A 22,218-nucleotide genomic window follows, 5' to 3' on the forward strand; every position below is an offset into this window, starting at 1 on the left:
TCCATACCCAGGGAAGTAAGTCTTAGGACTATTTTGTTTTGCCCTTTTCGCACTGTAAGGAACGAGCAAATTCTGCTGGGTGAAAGATGTAATCCCTTTTCTCCTTTTAGTGTTTAATATTTTGCACAGTGTTATTTGGTTCTTTATTTTGCAAGAAATGTGGTTTAAAATAATTTTTCGGATCTTGAAGTGTGTATTTTAGCTGATAACTAGTAAAACAAAACCTTTATTTAAACAGTTGTCTATTGCCAAGCTTGAAAGTCGTCTTGCCAGTATTTGTGGCTCGAGTAAGCTCCAGAAAGAGCAGTGTCCAGGCTGGGTGAGACCCATTAAACTTTAGGCATCATTGTTGAGCTGAGTGCCTCGCTGAATCCCCAGACCAGTGCAGTAACGGAAGAGGCTGTTGTTTGCCTTGATCACCAACGAAGTCCTGCCACTCTAATGAGAGAGGTAGGCCTGGCTGGAGTTATCAAGTAGAAATTAAACTCGGGAGCATAAAAGAGAAAACAGGAGACACTTCTTTATCCAGAGGGCGGTGGGGGACTGGAACCACATAGTCATGTGGATGAAGTTTCAAGAGATGGATTGTTGTAGCTTGATGACTCAACAACCCCCAGCAACCCAGAGCTTTTCTGATAGTTAGAATCAGATGTTACTGGTCATTGATACAAAAGCCATCTGCACAGCAGGTGTCTAAACAGGAACTGTATCTCACATGTGTGCTCTTCAGGATTCATTGACAAGTACTAACGGTCTTCATTCAGCTCATTTGTTCGTGTTTGTGTTTCCATCCTATTTAATGTGGCTTTGCAACAGACCCGGTGTTTGTACACCTGGTATAAACAGACTTATGGCAGCTAATTGTCGCGAAGCACAATGCGAACAAGCGAAAGCAATTGTAAGTGCAAGTGCATGAGTAGTACTGTTCCTAGGACCAACTGGGTTTTAAATATAAACTGCTGTCAGTCAATCGTTGGTCTTTTGGAGACGGTGCTGCTGCTGTGAAAGTGTTATGACAGGCTTTGTAACAGTGGTGGTTAGGCCCTCACATGGTTAATCGCTCCAGCACTGTTTGTTGGTCGTCTTGTTTTCCCAATCAAGCATACATGTCCCTGCTCTCGCCAGGGGCTTTGTTGTAGCCTACCTGAACTAAATTAGCCAGTAGCAATGGCACAGAACCAAATGAGTGGGAAAAGAAATTCCTGGAAAGTCGGCATTTCCCAAATCCACGGCTTTCTTCCGAGTACAGATCAGAATGAAGTGACAGCTGGGAGCAAAATGGTCACTGCAGAGAGCGAGAGGCTGACAGAATGCGTTCACACCCAGATGTTATTCACGCATTTCTTTTTTACACTAATACCTTTACTGCATGGTTACATGTGTGTCCACTGGGCTGTGTCGCTAATGGTTGGTGAATCCTGGGGAAAATGTCATACCTGTGAAAATTGGGTGTTTTATTCTTGTTTAAAGTGGGGTTTAAAAGTCGGGGGGGGGGGTTGGGCAACCCTTTGGGACTTTTGCCCGGGCCTGAAAAATCACTACGACTGCCCCTGCCCAAGCAAAGCATTAGAGAAGTAACTTCAAGTCGCGTAGCTCGGATACAGAATTGAAACTGAGCAGCTGCTGCAGCTTGTGCACGGCGCTGAGCTCGCGGTGTCCCCCTTTGCCCCAGGGCGGTGTATTTGGTGAGACACAAGGAGACCCGGCAGCGCTTCGCCATGAAGAAGATCAACCGGCAGAACCTGATCCTGCGGAACCAGATCCAGCAGGTCTTCGTGGAGCGGGACATCCTGACCTTCGCCGAGAACCCCTTCGTGGTCAGCATGTTCTGCTCCTTCGAGACGCGCCGCCACCTCTGCATGGTCATGGAGTACGTGGAAGGCGAGTCATCACCTTCAGTACAGTCATCACATTGCCAGCTGTTATCCAGAGCTTACAGGCTCCAGCCTGGGGAAAGGATTTTCCAAATCGGTGGGAGGGGGTGGAAAAATGAATGTGCGATTTTTGTTTTCTTTGTTTCTGAAGGAAACTTTGGTCTAGCAGGGAATATGGGGTTCCTCTGCAGGGCGGGATGCCCAGCACTGGGAGGTGTGTTCCTGCTGTCACACTCTTTTTACCGGTTCTGACCCTCAGGTGGGGACTGCGCTAACCTGTTGAAGAACATGGGACCCCTATCAGTAGATATGGCGCAGATGTACTTCGCTGAAACTGTCCTGGCACTGGAGTACCTGCACAACTATGGCATTGTGCACAGGGACCTCAAGCCAGACAAGTAAGCCTCCACACACAAGCCAGTGCTCCAGAGTTCTGGCAGGACATTGGGGATCATGCAGGGAAACGGGAATAGGAGAACCTGGAAACATCATCCAAGAAAGAGAGCATAAGAAAGAGCCCAGCAATGTAAAATGTATAAAGAATATGTATTTTCTCAAAAGCTGGCACTCTTGAGTTACAATCCTATAAGATCTCATTGTGAAATCGTTGTTTTCCTTTAAACAAGACTCTTTTTTTTTTATCTCGGCAGTCTGTTGATCACATCCATGGGCCACATCAAGCTGACGGATTTCGGCCTCTCTAGGATCGGCCTGATGAACATGACCACCAACCTCTACGAAGGGCACATCGAGAAGGACACCAGGGAGTTCATCGACAAGCAGGTGAGCGCCTAATGGGTCACCAGCAAGGGCTTCTCCACGGTTTAGTTGGCGTATCCTTTCGCTTTAATTTCATCCACCTGTAAGATGGGCTACATCGAGAAAAGCCTCAGTTGTGTTGCAACAAGGTCCTAACGGAGGTGTCCCTTGGGGCCGAGCAGTGGCTCTGTGGCTCAGGATCTGCACCTGTGGCTGGAAGGTTGCCGGTTCAAATCCTGCAGCCAGCAAAGGAATCCTACTCCGTTGGGCCCCTGAGCAAGGCCCTTAACCCCAACTGCTCCAGGGGTGCTGTACAATGGCTGACCCTGTGCTCTGACCCCAAGCTTCTCTCTCCCTGTCTGTGTCTGTCTCATGGAGAGCAAGCTGGGGTATGCGAGAAGACGAATTCCTAATGCAAGAAATTGTATAGGGCTAATAAAGTGATGTTATGTTATGTGTTCTCCTTACTGCTGAGTGGTGTGCAAGGGGGTATTCTTGTGCTGGGTGAACTGTGACTTTTCCTGTTGCCATGGATACTGCACTGAGGCCTAGCCGTTAGGCTTCACTGCCGTGTTCCCGCACTCTGTTACAGGTGTGCGGCACGCCCGAGTACATAGCCCCGGAAGTGATTCTGCGGCAGGGCTACGGCAAGCCGGTGGACTGGTGGGCGATGGGAATCATCCTGTACGAGTTCCTGGTGGGCTGCGTTCCCTTCTTCGGAGACACGCCCGAGGAGCTCTTCGGACAGGTCGTCAGTGGTGAGCTGGGGTTCAGATCATCTCTAGGCTTGGAGGCTGCTTTGGAGCCCCCCGCACACAATAGACAGGAATGAGACGGTTCGTTAGGAATTGTTGTTGTCTTCCGAAACTGAATTCTGGAATGTGAACTTCCTCGTTTTCAGCCTGGGAACATAACATGTTGCTCATACATGTTCTTGATTTAATTACAGAATGTTATTCTGACAGAAGTTGTGACTCATTAGGAGGGTGAAAAGGAGTCAGGCTCATAAAAGAGCAGGAAATTCATCACCTCCTCAGATTTAGGGTATAAATTTTAACGGAACAGTGTGGATTTCTCTTGCGTTTGTCAGACGAGATCATGTGGCCGGATGGTGATGATGCCCTGCCTGCAGACGCCCAGGATCTGATCACGCGTTTGTTGAGGCAAAGCCCCCTGGAGCGTCTGGGCACAGGTACCAACAGTGTTTGTGTTTTCAATTTTATGCATGTCTCATTTTCCATTACCTGGGCTTTGAAAAATGTCAAGTATTTAACCAGTTGTATCAATAATAATTAATAGTAATTCCATACACTTATACACTTATATAATGCTTTTCTGGAAACTCCAATCGAAGTGCTTTAGAGGTAATGGGAACACCCCACCTGGATGATGCTCCAGTCCGTTCCCCACACACCAGCTCCCAGTGGGGAGGAGAGCAGAGTGATGAAACGTTCAGAGATGGGGGATTGTTGAGAGGCCATGACTGGTAAAGGCCGGGGGGGAAATTGGACCAGGACACTGGGGAGGGTAACTATTGCTGTACAGGGCTTAGGACCCAAACAGACCAAGTGTGAGCACTCCCTACTGGTCCCACTAACACCTCTTCCAGCAGCAACCTTAGATTTCCCAGGAGGTCTCCCATCCTGGTCCTGGCCAGGCTCACACCTGCTGAGCTTCAGTGGGCTGCCAGCTGTGAGCTGCAGGGATATATAGATGTTGGCTGAGCTGCAGGGTGCTACGGTAGCTGTTGGCTGAAGTATGAACGCTTAACAAGCATGGTCTTAAACGTGACGTCTCGGACGAAACCAGGGATGAGTCTCATCGGCCTGCCCTGAGTCCTGGGTTTGTAGCCGCACGTGTGCACCGGGCATGCAGGGGCTGTGCTGACAGGGGGAGCTCTCTTTCAGGAGGGGCCGGCGAGGTCAAGCAGCACCCTTTCTTTGCCAGCCTGGACTGGAATGGCCTCCTGCGCCAGAAGGCAGAGTTCATCCCTCAGCTGGAGGCTGAAGACGACACCAGCTATTTTGACAGTAGGTGGCCCCGCTCTTCCCCAGTCACACACGAAAGACATTTTGAACAAATCACGATAACTGGAAACAGTCCTGCGAGTGCGTCTGCTCTCTTTACTTGCCCGACGCCCACTCTCCCCCCCCTCCCGTCTCATCCAGCTCGCTCCGAACGGTACCGCCACCTGGACACCGACGAGGACGAGGAGACCAACGACGACGACTCTTCCCTGGAGATCCGACAGTTCTCCTCCTGGTCCCATCGCTTCAGCAAGGTGCATCCTTTGGGGAAAGCTGCTGTAGATCCGTTGTTTTCAGCTGGAAGAGCAGGCCTGTGTTTCTGTGCTGTTCCTGTAAAACGTGTTGTGTACATAAGTGCACACCACACCTGTTATCACATTGATGCTTCCAATTTTCAGCTGGAATTAATTTCATATCACTCTTTTCGTTTTCCGTCAAATCAAGAAATTATAATAAACCAATGAGATGGGTGTACACATCCATCCAGTTTCTATCTGCGTTTTCCCGTTCAGGACTGTGGGGGAGCTGGAGTCTATCTCGGCAGGCAGCGGGCTCAAGGCAGGGCGCACACTGGATGGGACACCAGTCCATCACGGGGCACACACTGATACAGACACACACTCACACGGAGGGCAAACTTTCCCAGAAGCCGGTTAACATACCAGTATGGTTCTGGATTGTGGGAGGAAACCAGAGCACCCAGAGGAAACCCCCTCGAACAGTGGGGAAAAAATGATAGGCAAGACCTTTCATCAAAAAATAAAAAGCAAAAATCTGGACTCAGCTCCTTTGTTATGCATATACCCAATCTGAAACCACCAACTGTTGTCTCTGGAGTGCAGAGAGCATGAGAAAAGGTTGGTGTGGAGCATTTCGATACCAGGCAGCTGTAGGGTTAACAGAAGTCACAGCACTCTTCAGTGAAGACCTGAAATGAGTTTTAAAGTTTAAAACCATTTCTGGAGAATAAACGGGAACAAACAAAAGTGCCTTTTCCTGAAATGCTCTGCACCCAAACATCAACACAGCCTTTATACTTTACACCATCTCTGTTACCAAAAATGTCGATTAGGAGAAGCTGCAATACCAAGTTAGGTTTAGAATTAATCTTTATTGCTACATTCAGATTTCTAAATATGAGCCAACAGTGTGCCTTACACAGCTTAAATGCGACATTCATTTTCAGTAAAAATGAACACGTCAGGTGTTTGTCTCCCTGCTCGTGCACCTCTGGGACGGGACGGTGGCTCAGTGGTTTTGCGCTGCTGTCTGGCAGCGTTGGGGCCCTGGGTTCAGTTCCTAGGGTGCGATCTGAGTTTGTATACTGTCCCTGAGTTCATGTGGGTTTCCTACCGGTGCTCCAGCTCCCTCCCTCCCAGTCAGGAGACGTACTGGTAGATGAATCGGCTTCTGGGAAAGCTGGCCCTGGCGTGAATGTGTGTGCCCTGCAATGGACTGGCGTCCCGCCCAAGGGCTATCCCGCCTTGCGCCTGTTGCTTTCTGGGATAGTACCTGGCTCCCCCACAACCCTGAACTGGTTGTAGTGGTTAGATGATGGATGTGTGAATAGAATACTTGCAAAATGTACTGACCCCCCCCCCCCCGCTCTTGTGCTACAGGTGTACAGCAGCTCCGAGCACCTGGCCACGCCCTCCAACCTGAGCTTCTCGTCCTCGGAGCGCAGCCACAGCGAGGAGAAGGAGGAGCGTGGGGAGGGCCGGCCGCAGGCGGGCAGCGCTGACCAGAAGCCAGCTGGACACAGGGGGAGGTCAGTCTCTGGTGTTCATGGCATGTCTTCTGCTTTTGGAAAGTGATACTATATCTGCCAAAACCTTAACATCATCTGTGTTTGGGTTTCATTTCCTGTAGTTATCACTGTGACAGGCTTTTCCTTTGTGTGCGAGGGGTAGTTTCCTTCTCTCTGCACTCTGAGGTGCGAGCTGAAACTCTAATGTTAATTTTTTTATGTTTTTGTGTGACCATGTGCGGAGACCACAAAGCCAGTGTCAAGCTGTGGGGTTCCAGCAATGTGGATAGGAGTAAAGAAATCACTTTTTCTGAAGCCATAATAAAGTTGTATCATGTGGCCTGTTTTGTGCCACTAATAAGTAACTGTGCAGGTCTAGTGGTGGAGTTCAAGTTGCAATTCTAGGGAATGTATTGGGTTTAAATGGCTCGAATCGGCGTTCGGAGTCGGGTCTTGTGGTCCCAGTGCGCTGAGTTGTGTGCTGTGTTCCAGCTTGAGGCCTAGGGCGTCTTCGAGCTCCTCCCAGCCGGAGAGGAGTGCCAGCCCCCTGGTGATGACCAGCACCCACAGCCTGGAGACCATGCCTCGCTTCGCCTTCTCCACCGAGGACGAGGGTGAGCAGGATCGGCCGCTGTTCTTAGGAGTTCAGGCTCTCCTTAGTAAGGTCCTGGCTGTCCGTAACTGCTCAGTATTATCCAGACTGCACTGCCCCGCAAGATGAACTGGATGTTGGCAGAACAGGCTGTGATCTCCTGGATGCTGTTTCTTCTCCTGTGAGGGTCTAGCTCAGAAACAGTTGGTTATCCCCCTAAAGGACTTTTAGGTTTCTGCTATTTATCCCATATGTTTCACCGTTGTAGAAAAGCCTGAAGTTCCAGGTGAAACATCTCATATTATATAGGCCGCCTGTGTGTTTCTGACCTGAAACCTGTCCTGTTCCCCCTCTTGTTGTAGCAGAGGTGGTGGTTTCAAACCTCCATCGTATCCGGCTCCGCAGTAACAGCACCGGCACCAAGCACTCGTCTCCAAGGGAGGGCGGGGTGCCCCGTCGGTTCGGGCACCAGCTGGAAACCCCCGAAAAGCCCCGGGTGCCCTCGGGGGGCAAGGTCCCCAAGTCCGCCTCTGTGTCAGCCCTGTCGCTCATCATCACCGCTGGTAACGCTCGCACCCGCCACCCGCGTTCTAACGAACTGCTGCCCCTGAGCTTGGAGGCCCTTTCTGTTGTCTTCAGAGTTTTAAGATAAGATCACTTTATAAGCCATATACGATTTCTTGTATGAGGAATTTGTCTTATCGGATACCCCAGTTTGCCCTCCATGAGACACACAGACAGGGAGAGAAGCTGGGAGTCAGAGCGCAGGGTCAGCCATTTATACGGCACCTCTGGAGCAGTTGGGGTGAAGGGTCTTGCAGATTTTACTTTCCTTGGGGATTTTCAGTGGGTTGCGGATGGGCTCTCGTCTGAAATCCTCTGCTCGGAGATCTAGAGGGAGAGGAGTCTGCCTCCTTTCCTCCAGAATCTGAACGTCCACTTGGTAGCGGAGGAGTATTGCCCTGTCGTGCCCTTTGACCCATGTCCCCGTCCCTTGTTTCTGCCTCTTTGCTCAGACGACGGAGGCGGCGGTGGCGGGCCCCTTGCGAGCCCCATCTCCCCCCACTCCCTCTCCTCCAACCCCTCCTCGCGCGACTCCTCCCCCAGCCGCGACCTCTCCCTCAGCATCAGCAGCCTGCGGCCCCCCATCATCATCCACAGCTCGGGCAAGAAGTACGGCTTCGCGCTGCGGGCCATCCGCGTCTACATGGGGGACAGCGACGTCTACACGGTGCACCACATGGTCTGGGTGAGTGTGCCTCGGTGTCCACTTCCTGCTCCCCCGCGAGCCTCCGCTGTCGTTTCTCACAGCACGGCAGGAGAAACGGACACGCCTGCCGCCGTGCAGTGCTTCATTTCCTGTGGTGCCAGCTTGTGTGCAAAAATCATAAATGAGTCTTTTCTGTTTTGGCTGTGCAGCTTCCTGACATGTGCTCCTGATCGGTAGTGTCACGCTCTCGTTTGCGGATATGACTGAGAGAAAAGTCTGCCCATCAGAGCTGTCGACTCTTGGGGCAATGTGTGCATGTGATGTCTTTCCTTTCCTTCTTACTGTGTTTCCCGGAATGCAGCAGATTCTGCTTTGATTGTAAACACTAGTTTATTTGTATTACGTTTCACATCTAAAGACCATTCCTTTGGGATGTATTTTCCACTGAAGTGGAAACGTTTCCCATCTACTGAGAAGGTGGGGCTCTGCAGACCAGATACCACTGGTTCACGCCTGGTCCGGGTCTGGCCAGGATTCCCCAAGCAGAGACACCATTGCACTGGGTGTCTCAAGAGCCGGGTCAGTCAACCTGTGTCTCTCAGCTCCTGGCTCGGCCTTGACTCCGGCAATTTAGGCCTGCAGGGTTACACCAGTGATGTCTGGGAGAAAAGCTCAGATCCTCCAATCAGTTCTTGCAGCACACAGTGCAGAGCTAGCAATATAAAAAATAAAATGAACAGCAGCTACAAGTCATGAAACAGTTGGCGGTTTCAGATTGGGGTATATGCATAACAAAGGAGCTGATTCCAGATTTTTGCTTTTTATTTTTTGATGAAAGGTCTTGCCTGCAAAACATCAATTCATAAAAGAAAGTTAAACCATCTTTTCTGATGTTTAAAAAATTATTTTTCTCTTCAAAAGGATAAATAAGGTTTTAAAGGGGACATACAGTAATATTAGACGTGGTTAGCTAGTGGTTTTGTTCGCATATTTTGACGGAAACTTTCAGCACCTCTCCAAGCCAGTTGGGCTGTCTTGCCCTTTTAAAGAGGATGGCAGCACAGTTCCTCTTTCCCAGACCTGCGGTACTCTCTAAGGTCACACACAGTGCTCCGTGTTTTTCACTTTGCAATTTCCACCGAAATAACTCCCCCTCCGCAGTAATTAACAGTTAAGTCACCTCTAGATCCTAATGAGGCATATTCCTTGCACTGCTGTATTTTTATCAGGCCATTAAGTTTGTAAATTCTCCATGTGTGAGTCTAAACCTCATACAATGCAATTTCCTGCTTTGTAGGAAATGTATCGGAGTGCCTCTTGACAGAAGGTGTGTGAAATGGAGAACTCCAGGTCAAATAAGGCAACTGAGGAATACAGTGCAGGTTGAACAGGTTCAGGATTAAGCAGTCGATGTCATTTGTCACTGCTGAGTTCGGTGTACAGATAAGGCAGAGCGATTGGCTGATCGTTAAAGCTGGAGCCCGGCTTGGAGGAATCTCACTGTGCTCTTTGCCTCGGCAGAGTGTGGAGGAGAGCAGCCCGGCCCACGAGGCAGGGCTGAGGGCTGGAGACCTCATCACCCACGTGAACGGAGAGTCTGTGCAGGGGCTGGTGCACATGGAGGTCGTGGAGCTGCTGCTGAAGGTACGAGCTGAGGGTGGGGAGGTCAGCCTTTCTGCAGCTCGCTTGCAAGAAGTGGACAAGTGTTAAACGCTTAAGATGAGGCATCTATTATTATCCATCTATAAATTAGTCTATTACCATGTTATTATGGCTGTAAAAATGATTGCGTGCGCCTAGGGCATGGCGTACAGTTTATCTACAGTGGAATCTTAACTATCATGTCTATGAAAAGAGACTAAAGCCAGTCCCATGCATGTCTGCCCCAGGTTAGTTTGACAAGTGAAATTTAAGGACATTAAACCTGCCTCGTTCACCCGTTCTTAAAACAAACTTTAAATACTGGGATCTTCAAAATTGTGCCTTGTTTTCCACAATTACACAACCCCTCTTGGCCAGCATATTCGCATGTGATACCACCCACCAGACCCCAACAACTGTTCAGCTTAACACTTAATAAAACCGACAGTAAAGTACCGCAGTCACTTTTGTTTCACCGATTTAATTAAGCAGTTTTAAGTGCCAACAACTTTTGGATTTTAGCGATTCTGTGCTTTTTAAGATGCGTAGAGGGTAAAAATCCTTGACCATTAGCATGGTCCACACTTAATTAAATGAAAGGGTGTAAGTGCAGGTCAAGCATATGAATTGAACGTCTTTCTGTGGGCACAGAGTGGAAACAAAGTGGCCTTGCAGACCACAGCGCTGGAGGACACCTCGATCAAGATCGGGCCAGCCAGGAAGACCAGCTGCAAGGGGAAGATGGCGCGCCGCAGCAAGAAGAGCAGGAAGAGAGAGGGCCAGGACAGGTCAGGCACTGCCCACAGCGCCGACAGGCTGGCACACCGGCTCCCTCTAGTGATGAGCTGGGGTTTTGCAAGCCGATTTCCCTTTGTTCAGATGTGTCTCCCTTTCCATTCCATTATAATCTATTCCAGTGATGAGGGTACCAATCAACTAGTAAAACTATAATTCCAGGCCCTGAGACATCCATCCATCTGCGTTACCTGTAACTGGGCAGATGAAGAAATTCAAATTCAAGTTCTTCTCCTGCTGTGCTAACTGCACCTTTTCGCGGAAAGGAAAAACGAGCTCCCCTGATCACAATGTCCAAAAGAAACAGTGCCACTGCTTAGGAGGCGCGTTAAAATCGTTTTAATGCTCTGCTTTTCTACTTTGTTGTTTTCTTTACAGAACTTGAAAGTGAAACACTCAGGCCTGTCTTAATGTTCCTTTTTTAGAACGGATGAGTGGAAATTGAAGTTGAAAGGGCAATGTCGCAGAGTTCGTCGTTTCATTTAATGGATGTTGTGCGTGTATGAGTCAGAATGTATTAACTTTACTGCTATCTAACCTTCAGTTAACCACTGGAGGTTTAATGTAGGCATCCTGTGTGCCTCTATGAGACTAAGAAACTGTCCAGACTTTTTCCATGATGTGAGTTAAGTTAGGCACAAAGTCTTGTAAGACCCCGGCTCCAAGCCCATGTCTTGTGCCCTGCAGCCGCCGCCGGGCCATCCTGAAGAAGCTGTCCAAGCAGGCCACGGTGATGCACACCAGCCGCAGCTTCTCCTCCGGCCTGCACCACTCGGTCTCCTCCAGCGAGAGCCTGCCAGGCTCCCCCACCCACAGCCCTGCCCCCGAGGGGGCCGCCCCGGGTGAGTCCCCGCCCCCCGCAGCGCAGGGCCTGCAGGGTGGCGCTGGAAACAAACAGGGTTCCGTTCAAAGCTATGAAGAGAGGCTGAGCTGAGCTTGTCTGGGGTCTGCGAATTCCAGTTTTGGGATCGTGAAGTTTTCATGTTTTGAGGGAAACGTCAAACAGGGTTTGTGCATGTTTGAAAGGAGCATAAGTTGCAAATCTTACTACTGTGTGGTACAAAATATAAAGCTTCCCAACAGCACATTGAAGCAGTTCTGTATATGACATCTCTGTAGTCAAGTAGGTGAGGTCAAGTTGAAATGGTTCAGTGTTTTTAGCTGTTCACGTCGGGGCATGATATAAGTTGCTGTGCAACTGTAGGATTGTTGGATAGCAAGGAGTTGTCACCCCCCACGTGCTTCATGTTCGAGGGCCTGTTCCTCCAGTTCACTCACTTTTCGTTCTCACATGTAGGGAGTCTCCAGACGAGCCGTATTTCCAGCCTTTGCCAGGAAGAATCTGGCCTAGTTTGTCAGAAAACCTGCTGAGCAAGTTTTGATTCTCTTTGTGATGTTGTGGAGGAGATTAAAACCGGGAACAGACGTCATGGAGAAAAATACTTCAGGAAAGGAAACAGATTAAAAGATCTGGAGCTAGAATTTTTTTTTTAAATGAACAGGTAAAGGTTTATTCCGTGCTGAAAGGAAAAGGTTCAGGTGAAGACCTGAGGAAGTCTCCACAGCCAAAATGTCTCTTTTCCTTTCGGCATGGAATAAACCCTTGCAGTCCAAGCATGTTCACGCAGCTCCCTACTTGGACGTCTTGTTTCCAGATTCCTCAGTATTCCATGTGCTGGTACAGATGGTCACCGCGGAGCTGTGCTGCAGCCTGTATCTCACAGCCTGTGCTGTTGCCTGCGCCTGGTGATGTCTGACTTTCTCTGGATGTTGCCTCTGTCCCCAGATGCGAACTCTCCCCAGAGCACCTCGCCCTGTTCCAGCTCGCCCAGCTCGCCGGCCACCCACATCCGGCCCAGCTCGCTGCACGGCCTGGGTCCCAAGCTGGGCGGCCAGCGCTACGTCAAGGCGGGCCGCCGCAAGTCCACCAGCAGCATCCCGCCATCCCCGCTGGCCTGCAACCCCTCGCCGCAGCCCCCCTCGCCCCAGCGCTCGCCCTCCCCGCTCCCCGGCCTGGCCAAGCCGCTGCACTCCTTCCACGGCAAGGCGCTGTCCCCGCCCACCCTTGCGCGGCACGCCGTCCGGCCCCGCAGCGCCGAGCCGCCCCGCTCCCCGCTGCTCAAGAGGGTGCAGTCGGCCGAGAAGCTGTCCGGGGCTCTGCAGCGGGACAAGAAGAGCTACACCCCTCGGAGGCACACGCTGGAGGTGCCCAACAGGGACGGGGAGACCCTCGGAGACTCGGAGGGCGAGGGCGCGGCCAGCGGCCCGTACCTGAGCGACCACGGGCGGCTGGGGTACCTGGGCGGGCAGCGGCTGCGGGACTGGGCGGGCGACAGGCCCGAGGACGTGGTGGTGATGAGGAAGCTGAACCTCTCGGAGCGCCGGGACTCCTTCAAGAAGCAGGAGGCCGTGCAGGAGGTCAGCTTCGACGAGCCCGAGCCCGGGCCGGCCGAGACGCAGGAGAAGCCGGGCCGGGGCCCCGCCCCCGGCGCCGGCGGCCGGCCCCAGTTCAGGGCCTCGTGGGTCGAGGCCGGAGCCGAGCAGGGCGAAGAGGCAGCGGGGAGGAGGGCGGCTCTCGTGCCCCAGATCGCAGTGCAGGGGTCGGAGAGTGAGGAGCTGGACGAGCATTCGGACGAGTGGGGGGGCCCGTCTGAGGGGGAGGAGGAGGAGGAAGAGGGGGAGGAGCAGGGGGCGGCCGGGCGGCAGGAGGTGGGAAAACTCCTGGCAGGGAGCTCCAGCCGCGCAGTGGAAACGGCATCGAGCAGCGGGGGCGTTCAGTGGATCACCCCCGGAGGCAGAGGGGAGGGATTGCCAAGCACAGGACATCGAAAAGACCAGCGGAAGGAGTAAAGCAAAAAGAGAACAGCCACATCCCAAAGGATACCATCCCCGATTTCTGAAGCGAGGAGCTCCAGCTGCCTGCGAGAGAGATCCTTTGACCGGAGAGCGTTTTCTGCCGAAAAGAAAGTGTTCCTTATGTCATTTTTGTTTTTATTTAAAAAGTTTCACCCCCCCCCCCCCTTTGGATTCCTTCTAAGTCTTTATAAATATTTACAAAAAAAATAGCTATTGTGGTGTAGCTGGACAGTTTTCCAAATATATTTATTACTTTTGTAAGCTAAAAGGATTTTTAATGGGGCCAAAAAAAGGTGATTAACATGGTATTTTAAATGGAATGTGTTTTATTACGCATAATTTTTTTAAGTGTTTTATATCGGATGTGGAGTGAAACATTACCTCTGCTGATTTGCTTTTCTATGTGGGTGTTTATAAACAGGAATAAATGCATAGAGAACATGTCATGGTACTAAATACTAAAGCTGCCATTGCTGTTTGTACTTTGCTTTAAAAAGCAAAACAGGACAGATTTTCTTTAAGCAGAATGCTTGAAAGTAACCTTTCGCCAGGGGAGATCTTTGCATTGGAGGAGGAGTACAAAATCAACATTGGAAGTCCATGCTATCTACTTTTTTTAAAGGTGGCACTTTAAAAGGACATACTTCATAGGAAGTAGAATGGTTTCGGTCATTGCTATGATGCGTGCCATGTGGCTACCGCGGTAACATTCGTTTTGTGCTGTTGGTTAAGCAAGCCAGGAGCAGCTCAACAGCCTTGCAGTGTTTCGACGGTCAGGAGGGGAGTCCCCCGCCTTCCGGCAGAGCTCACACAGTGCACCGCTTCAGAGCCGTGTGAGGCGGGGGGTGGTGTCCACTTCATTTTCAGAAGGAGGAGATGGGATTTTGCGCCTTCTGAGATTTGTCAGAAAACGTATTCGCACTCGTCTCCCTGTCTTGGCGCGGTTTTTTCCCCAGCCTGTGTGTGGAAAGCGAGACTTTTCCGATCTGTTCAGCAGGGGGTACCAGCAGAAATGCCTTGAGGCTACGGAATTTATCTGAATGGTCACCCAGTGACCAGAAATAGAAATGGGGAAATAGGTGAATATTACCTTCTGATAATGTTTTTTTTTTTAAAAGGAACTTGTCAACAACTGCAGTAATGGATTTGAAGAACAACCTTAACTTTATAGTGTGATAGAAGGTGACATGCTATTGATGCGAATTCCTGCATAAGTCCTCCCTCCTGATCCAGAGCAAACAGTGAAATTTAGTCCAAATTGCACAGAAGTAAATGACAATGAGAGATGTACCAGTCCTGCTCTTTGATGTTGCCCAGCTAGATTAGAATTTTAATATCTTCAGATGTTTGTGCTTAACCAGAGTATGTCACAACACTCACTATGTGCGTCTCCTTAATAGCAGCTCACTGTACCATTGGACCAATGTTAGATGCCTGGCATCCTGAATTAAAGAAATGAAGAGCAGTAGGATGTTGTATCTTTTCTATCTTTGCACGTTTTAAACTGTTCCGTGACAGGGTTTGAAGCAAACTGCATTAGTTTGCACCTGAAAGGGCTCCTGTTTTGCTTGTGACCTTTACTTTTAGTAGTTTAAAGCTAGATGTTTAGCACGAAAGCTTTTTTTTTTAGATCTTAGTTCCCTGTATAATTCTCCCCCTATACTTCCATGTAATGTAGAATAGTTGGGAGTTCCGCAGATGCCTCCAGTCCTGTGCAATATTAATTCTGTCCAAGTCTTTCATTAGTTTGGATTTTTTTTTTTTAATTGCAACAGTCATGGTAAATGAGTGGGTTAACACCTTCTCTCCTAGCAACAGTGTCTGAAATCTCAATGCCATGATTGGCCCTACATGTACAAAATACACTTGTCCTGTTCTAAAGGTGGTTTAGAACAAAGTTGTAATATCACACAAGTGTAACTTCCTGTGAACCGCCTTTTAAAGGCTGCTGCTATTGCTGAAGAATCTGAGGCAGGTTCTCTGCATCAGGCTGCAAGGTCAGGGCATGTATAACAGTTTTGTGCAAAAAAAAAGCAAGAGTTTTGTCTTTAAATGGATGGTGGAGTGTTTTGTGCGGTTTGTTGAAAATGAATCCCCCCCCTACACAAGAGCTTTTTTTCCCCAGGAATCCAGGTGGCATACATATCACACCTGCTGTGCAGTCGAGCATCGCCGTAGCAGAGTGCCGAGGAGGGTCACAGCTGGAAGCTGCTGAACTGAAGCAAGAGGGCAATGACAGCCTTTTGCGCAAAATCAGTCTGCAACACTACGTGCGGGCAGCCGTCTGAAATGGCGAAGGCTGACCGGCCTGTAACACCTGCTCTCTCCCCCAGACCTGGCTGTCTGTTGTACCTGTCCTCTGCTCCGCCCTGGACGTCGCCCAAGCCTTCCCCTTTCCGTACTGTTCGATACGGATTGATGTTTACAGTCGGAACACGCTCACGCAGCACGCGGGCTATGCTCACGGGGGGGGAAAAAAGTGTTTTCAAACATTTTTAAAATACTTTTTTTCTTCCAAAGCCGAAGGAGCTGGGAGTTCCGATCCGCGATCTTTTTGTACTGTACATGTATTTCTGGATGTATATTTTGATATGGAGTCTGTTATATTGCTATGTGATGGACTTTTTCTCCATAGGCTTCTTGATTTACCTGGGTCAATGTTCCCGAGGCATAGAGTCGTGTTGCAGTCGGTTTTAGGATTGCAATTGAGAGGGGTGGGAGTGTTAGATGTGCAAGGCAGAGAGAAATGGGCCTCCAGAGATAACTTAGTGCCCAGAGGTTGACCCTGCCATTTCACTGGGCACTACAGCCTGGGTAGGGGTTATAGTGGCACAGTAGTGCCAATTAATTTAACTTATCTGGTGAAGCTGCCAGTTTAGACCTTGAAAGAAAAGATTTTGGATTTTGGACTAAGTATTTCACTTCTTTCAAGGTAAATTCTTTGTATGTGCAGAGTCTGTGTCACATTGCAGTGAAGATGCAGATCCATTTCTTTGTCCAAAATCCTGGAGGCCCGTATCCCCAAACCCTGAAACTGGAGTGTCAGAAAGTGTTTACAATATTTGGAACAATGGTAAAAAAAAAATTTAGAAAAGGAGCATGTGCTTTTTTAAGAAAAGAAAACTGCGTTTTGTAATCTATTTTTATTTGATAAAACCACTCCCTGTGGTGTACTGTACTATGTGGCTCCTGTATTACATCTGCATCTGAACACTATTAAGATATGATGAGGGTAATTTGTATACTGTTCTTTTTCCTTGTCTGATGCATGCTGCATGGCAAGTCATACAGGCACATTATTCTTGCTTACAGGGCATTGTGGGTCTCTAGGAAGCCTGTAATTTGTGGCATGGGTCAGAAAGGTTATGCACTGGCCAAATGTGTAAGGGTGACTCCTGTTCTTATCGCAAACCTGAACTGTATAGAAACCCTGAAACAACTTTTGCATTCCCCATCTTTAAATCTTGCACCAAAAATGAATCAGCCTTGCATCATTTAAGCATTTGTGGAATTAGACTTGTTTAATTAGGAATCGCAATTTTTTTTAAAAAAAACAAATCATTGCCCACTTGGTTTTGTGGCAACGACTCCCATTCCCACGCGGGAGAGGATGAGACCCACTGAACTGACGTGCCCACCCGCACAGCCCCACAGTCAGTGGACCTGTCACAAGCTCCACGATGCCTGATGGACAGCAGCTGCTGAGAGGAGCCGCGTGTCTCTCCCTGTAAATCTCGCTACAGATCATCGGAGATGGTCAGCCTGCTGGGGGGGGGGGGACTGGAAGAGTCCCCTGTCCATTTCATTCTCTTCTAGTGCTTGGACAGTTTATTTCCTGTCTGCACACACAAGCCACATTGCTTGCTTTATTGAGCTAAAGCACACCGCCCCGGGCCAGCCAGCCATTCCTCACGGAAGTGGAGCGAGTGTGGTTTGATTCCAGGTTAAACCTTGCTGTTCACACTGAGCTCCACATGAGCCCAGCTGCAGAGAGTGCCGGCTCATGCCCTCATGTGAACGGGGCCCTGGTCGCATCAATTTCCTTTATCCACTATGCTCTGCCGATTGCGTTTGCCTCGTGACACACTGATGTCAATGTTATCGCGCATAAGCTTCCTCTTCCTTCAGTTCTTGATGATGAGCGGTCTTTTTCATTAAGAGCTGTGTGTTGGGGCTTCCCTAGTGCTTCAGGAAGTTGCTTGGCCAGGTTGAGTCTGGGTCATGTCACTAGTTGACTACGACTGCTTGCCGGGTAGTGTGGGGGTCTCTTGGCTCTTGGCAATAGTAGCCGCCAGGGGGAGCTTGGAGGCGGGAGGTGTTGTCGGTAGGGGAGGTGCTGCTTCTGCAGTTAGCTAACCTCCAGCAGGGGGCAGTGTGCAGTCACAGGGTGCTTGGCTTCGAGTCGTGTTGTGAACAACATACAATCCAGGGGGTATAAACTAAACAAATGCTTAACTTTCCATTTCTTACATTTGTGCCATGCCTATACCTTCCAAAAACGCAATTAAAAAATATGAATGCGGTAAGATTGGGCTTGATTTTATCGTGAGAAATACTGCAGATGGATTCTGCAAGGCTGACTGTGGATCTGCATTTAACAGTCAAATATAGAACCACTGTTTATGCTTGAGTGCTCATGACTAGATTAAAGGATTTTTTTATTTGGCCAGTTTCCATAATTTATCTGCTTACGCGTGCAACAGGCATCTAGTATCCCTGTTGTAATTTCAACACCACTTGGTAGTGAGACTTCTTGATTTTTCTTTTTGCGTTCTTACATTGGTGTCATGTTTTAATAAATTATGTACAGATGCAGTTTGGTATGAAATGCACATGGCGTCCTGTGTTTTATTTTTTATACAGTCACCTGAAGTATCTGTATTCAACAATTTGCCATTAAGTTCTTCGGCTGATGCTTTTATTCTAAGTGACTTGCATACCACAGCTGGGTATTTTCCTGGAGTGATCAGGCGGAAGTGCTTTGCTCAGGGGCACAACTGCAGCAGTTCTCCAGGAACTGTAGGAACTGACTTGCCAACCTGTGAGCTGTGAGCCCAAAGCCCTGATCACTTCTCCACGCTGCTGCCTCATGGAAACCAATGTTTTTGTTTACTTTTTATGTTAGGAGAAGATCAGAGAGGTTAAAAACCACTCATCCACCCAGAATCTCATCCATTAGTTTCATAAAAGCAGCTGGGGTATCGGCTTCAACATTCACTCATTCGCTGTGTTGTGCTGGGTAGAGCCTTGGAGAGATTCGGAATGCTTGTATCATCCCCTCCTTCTAAGCTTCACTATTCATGACTAAAAAGGTTTAGTCGTTCAGGACAAGGAGACTTGTCCTCACAGAAAATGAGTGCAATACACATTTTCACCATGGGAGGGCACATGAGATTTTGCAGGCTGAATTCCTGGTGTTGGGAAGTTGTTTTTTAGCCTTCCGTTTCTGAATTGTTTTTCCCAAATCTTTACAAGAATTAATTTGTTAATGACCGTCATTATAGACATCCTAGGCCCAAGAGGACCAGAGAAAAGGTAGTGTCAGTAGACATTGTTTATGTACCATTCAAGAAGAAACTCGACTTTAGCAGTTGATAAATGAGCATTATTTTCAGCAAACCCCACAAATTATACTTTCTCCTACCCTTGACATCTTGGCGCTAGATCAGATGCTCCAACACACTTTTCAAAACTCAAACTAGGTTACGAGCACTTGAATTAGGGTCTTTACTGACCAAAGGAATAAACTTTGCTGAGGTTGACTGGTCTTACTCAAATTCCCAGTTTCCTTTATTGCAGAGATCCAGTTTTTTTTTCATTTCTATCCATGTGGAAGCTCCTTCTTTTCATAGATGTTCTGCAGTTATTCGCCCTGTGCTCGTGTCCAGAATGGGGGCTGGTGTTGAATTCACCCCAGGAGGACCCCGGCTTTATTTGTAAAAACTCAGACTTTAGTTCAGAACAGAGGAGATTTTTCTGAGCCAGGTATTCAGAATCCCCAAAGGGAAACGACAAGGGTGTCATCTTTGCATGCGGAAGGCTCCATGATCATAGTGGCCAGCAGCTACATCACCCTGCAGCCTACTGAAGCTCAGCAGGTGTGAGTCTGGCCAGTACTTGCTTGGGAGCTCTCATGAGAAAGCAAAGGTTGCTTGTTGTAGATTGTTGACCAGTTGGCACCACATCTTATCAAACAATTGTAATTGGCCTGTTTTTACATGGGTTTATATCCCATTTAAATTTTGATGGAAGCAACAGCTTTCTTAAAGTGTCTCTACCACCTGAAAAGTGGGAGAACCCCTGATTCAATGTAGCCCAATGTAGAATAGTAGATCTCTCTCTTGTTTTTTTTAATTCTCCACCTTTGAATGCTAGTGAAACTTTGTTTCAGTGGAAAGGGTTTTGTGGGTCTATCCAGTAATCTGAGAAATGGGGTGTGTCTTCATTCAACAGCATTAGGTTTGATTTCCCAAATTACAGGCCCATTACAGGAACTGGCTTAAACGTGAGACATTTCCAGCCTCCTGTACTCCCCCCTCATCCCCCTCGTCCCCCAGGGATAAAGGGGGGAGGTCCTACAGAAAGAATTGCGTGCGTTTCTGAATTTTGCCAAATTTCCTGTTCTGCACCTGCTCTGCGAGAAGACTGAAGGCTTTAGCTTCAGTTCCTACGGGTCAGCACTTTCAACCAGCACTTAAAAAACATTTACAGTCGAACCATTCTCGCCCTGCCCAGCTGCTTCCCATCCAAGTCCTTTATTGCTTTTGGTTTTGGCTCCCTTTGGAATGGGGACTTTTTTTTTTTACAGGAAAACAAACATCTTCCACCATAGCGGAGATGTTAATAGGGCTGACTCCCTAAAAATTCCAGGTACGGCCCCTTTTAAGAAAATATGAATAATTCCAGTGATATTTTCAGAATAAACTAAACAAAGCGGCACTTTAGAGGATACAGGCAAAGACCTGTTAACACTCTGTCTGAAAGAGGATATGATGTAAAACTTTCCTATTAGAGCTCCCATTAAGTGGCACCAGGGACTAATATTTTGTTCCCTCTAAAATCTTTCTCTTTCGTGTCCTAGCTGTGAATCAAGGTCTATGTCTTCACCGACAGTTTTGTATTGCTCGGAGCTCTTGCTGCCCCTTGTGGTACAGGCAAGTGATGTCTCATGCTGGATCTGCCCCCAGCTTTGACTGTTTTTTCTTTTTGGGTTCGATTTCAAGAGAAAACACGGAGTAACTACTGCATGAAGCAAATAGGCCATCTTTTTATTTCCTTCATGGCCAATTTTGTCTGTTCTGAGAATTTTACGTTTAGAAACCTCCGTGCCATGGGATTGGATTTAGGGGGTGTATGCTTTTGGAAACTCCCAGCCCAATCCTAGAGAGCCCCAGTCCAGTAAATTGCATAGGTCAAAGAAATGTGTTCAATGAAAGCTTAAACATGAAACTCTAGCCTGAAAATACATAATCCACCATGTTTCTTGGTCTTTTTAAATCACCAACAGCCAAATGAATCACGTGAATCATCACCAGCTAGTCTGAAAAGTGTTAAACTAGTCCAGTGACGCTAATGAACTATGAATGAATTATATCATTAAAAGCAGAAGTGGAAGGAGACAGACACTGCAGGCCTCCAGCAATGAGCAAAGTTCATTAAGCTGATTAACATTTGTCATCAGGGTTAACCAACAGGAGATCTACAGGCTAGCAGTGTGTGGACACTGTTGAAAAAAGAACAAGCTGTATATCTACAAATGCAGGCTTGGCACAGTTTTGCAAATGCTGTCTGTGGGTTCCTTTCTTAAGTTTTTCTTAATTGATTTCCACCTCAATCAACTCTCTCACTGATTAAAGTGATTAAGCATTTGTGCAATGGTCAACATCACTCTCAGATGTCCATAATAATATCCCATCCTTTCTACAAACCACTTTATCCAAAGCAGAAGCTGGGGGAAGTCAGGGCCTAACCTGGAAAGTAATGGGCTCAGGTACAACCCGGACAAGATGCCAGTCCACTGCAGGGCAGACACACGGACACAAACTCACACCAGGGCTAATTCTCCAGAAGCCAATTAACCTACCAGCATGTCTCTGGACTGTGAGAGGAAACCAGAGCACCTGCAGGAAACCCATACAACCGTGGTGAGAACATACAGACTCCACACAGACAGCACCCCAGGAATCAAACCCAGAGCCCCAGCTCTGCGAGGCAGTAATGCTGACCACCATGGTGTACATCTTACTAAAATGACACCCAAAAACCCATTCATAACCAAACTCCATATACTTTTTTAAAATAAAAAACAACCAAGCACAAATAGTTTATTATGCAAATATATTTGATAGACGTGGCATGGCATACAATGCGATTTTATCCCATCATTATCCTTAAAGCTTGCAGACAACATACCTAATTCTTAGCCATTCAAATGAAATCATACATTTCAGATTAGTTTATAGTAAGCTAACTACAATGTAAAGGCCCAATAAATAATGAAGCTCTGTAAAGATGGGCTCTGTACACAGTAAAGAAAACCAAGTTTGAAAGCTGAAAAATCTCACTGCTTCTAATTTCTCTGTCCAAATGGTGAGATGATGAAGGGTGTCTATGTGCGCGGGCATTCTGCTGATCCAAAAGGTTGTAGAAACCATCCTAAACACTCAAAATCCGCCAAAAAATCAAAAGCACGCAGCTGAGCCCAGCTTGGCTCCAGC

The 22,218-nt window shown here is 48.2% G+C and overlaps 1 protein-coding gene across 9 annotated transcripts in view; it reads left to right on the top strand.

Moving 5' to 3' along the window:
• The window catches only part of mast3b (microtubule associated serine/threonine kinase 3b), a 68,862-nt gene extending 53,893 nt beyond the window's left edge, over positions 1-14,969 (top strand). For 6 of the 9 annotated variants that reach the window (XM_069186184.1, XM_069186186.1, XM_069186189.1 and 3 more), the window contains 15 exons: positions 1,673-1,881; positions 2,134-2,272; positions 2,525-2,657; positions 3,226-3,391; positions 3,724-3,825; positions 4,541-4,663; positions 4,802-4,914; positions 6,280-6,428; positions 6,900-7,021; positions 7,362-7,562; positions 8,016-8,248; positions 9,731-9,853; positions 10,502-10,638; positions 11,333-11,487; positions 12,432-14,969. In XM_069186184.1, coding sequence (XP_069042285.1) covers positions 1,673-1,881; positions 2,134-2,272; positions 2,525-2,657; positions 3,226-3,391; positions 3,724-3,825; positions 4,541-4,663; positions 4,802-4,914; positions 6,280-6,428; positions 6,900-7,021; positions 7,362-7,562; positions 8,016-8,248; positions 9,731-9,853; positions 10,502-10,638; positions 11,333-11,487; positions 12,432-13,495 — 3,169 coding nt within the window. In that variant the 3' untranslated portion in view covers positions 13,496-14,969. The remainder of the gene's footprint in view (positions 1-1,672; positions 1,882-2,133; positions 2,273-2,524; positions 2,658-3,225; positions 3,392-3,723; positions 3,826-4,540; positions 4,664-4,801; positions 4,915-6,279; positions 6,429-6,899; positions 7,022-7,361; positions 7,563-8,015; positions 8,249-9,730; positions 9,854-10,501; positions 10,639-11,332; positions 11,488-12,431) is intronic. The other 3 variants (XM_069186185.1, XM_069186192.1, XM_069186191.1) reach the window with 1 other exon arrangement.
• Positions 14,970-22,218: the final 7,249 nt, after the last annotated feature.

Source organism: Lepisosteus oculatus, chromosome 29 (assembly GCF_040954835.1).
Source record: "Lepisosteus oculatus isolate fLepOcu1 chromosome 29, fLepOcu1.hap2, whole genome shotgun sequence".
Lineage (NCBI taxonomy): Eukaryota > Metazoa > Chordata > Actinopteri > Semionotiformes > Lepisosteidae > Lepisosteus > Lepisosteus oculatus.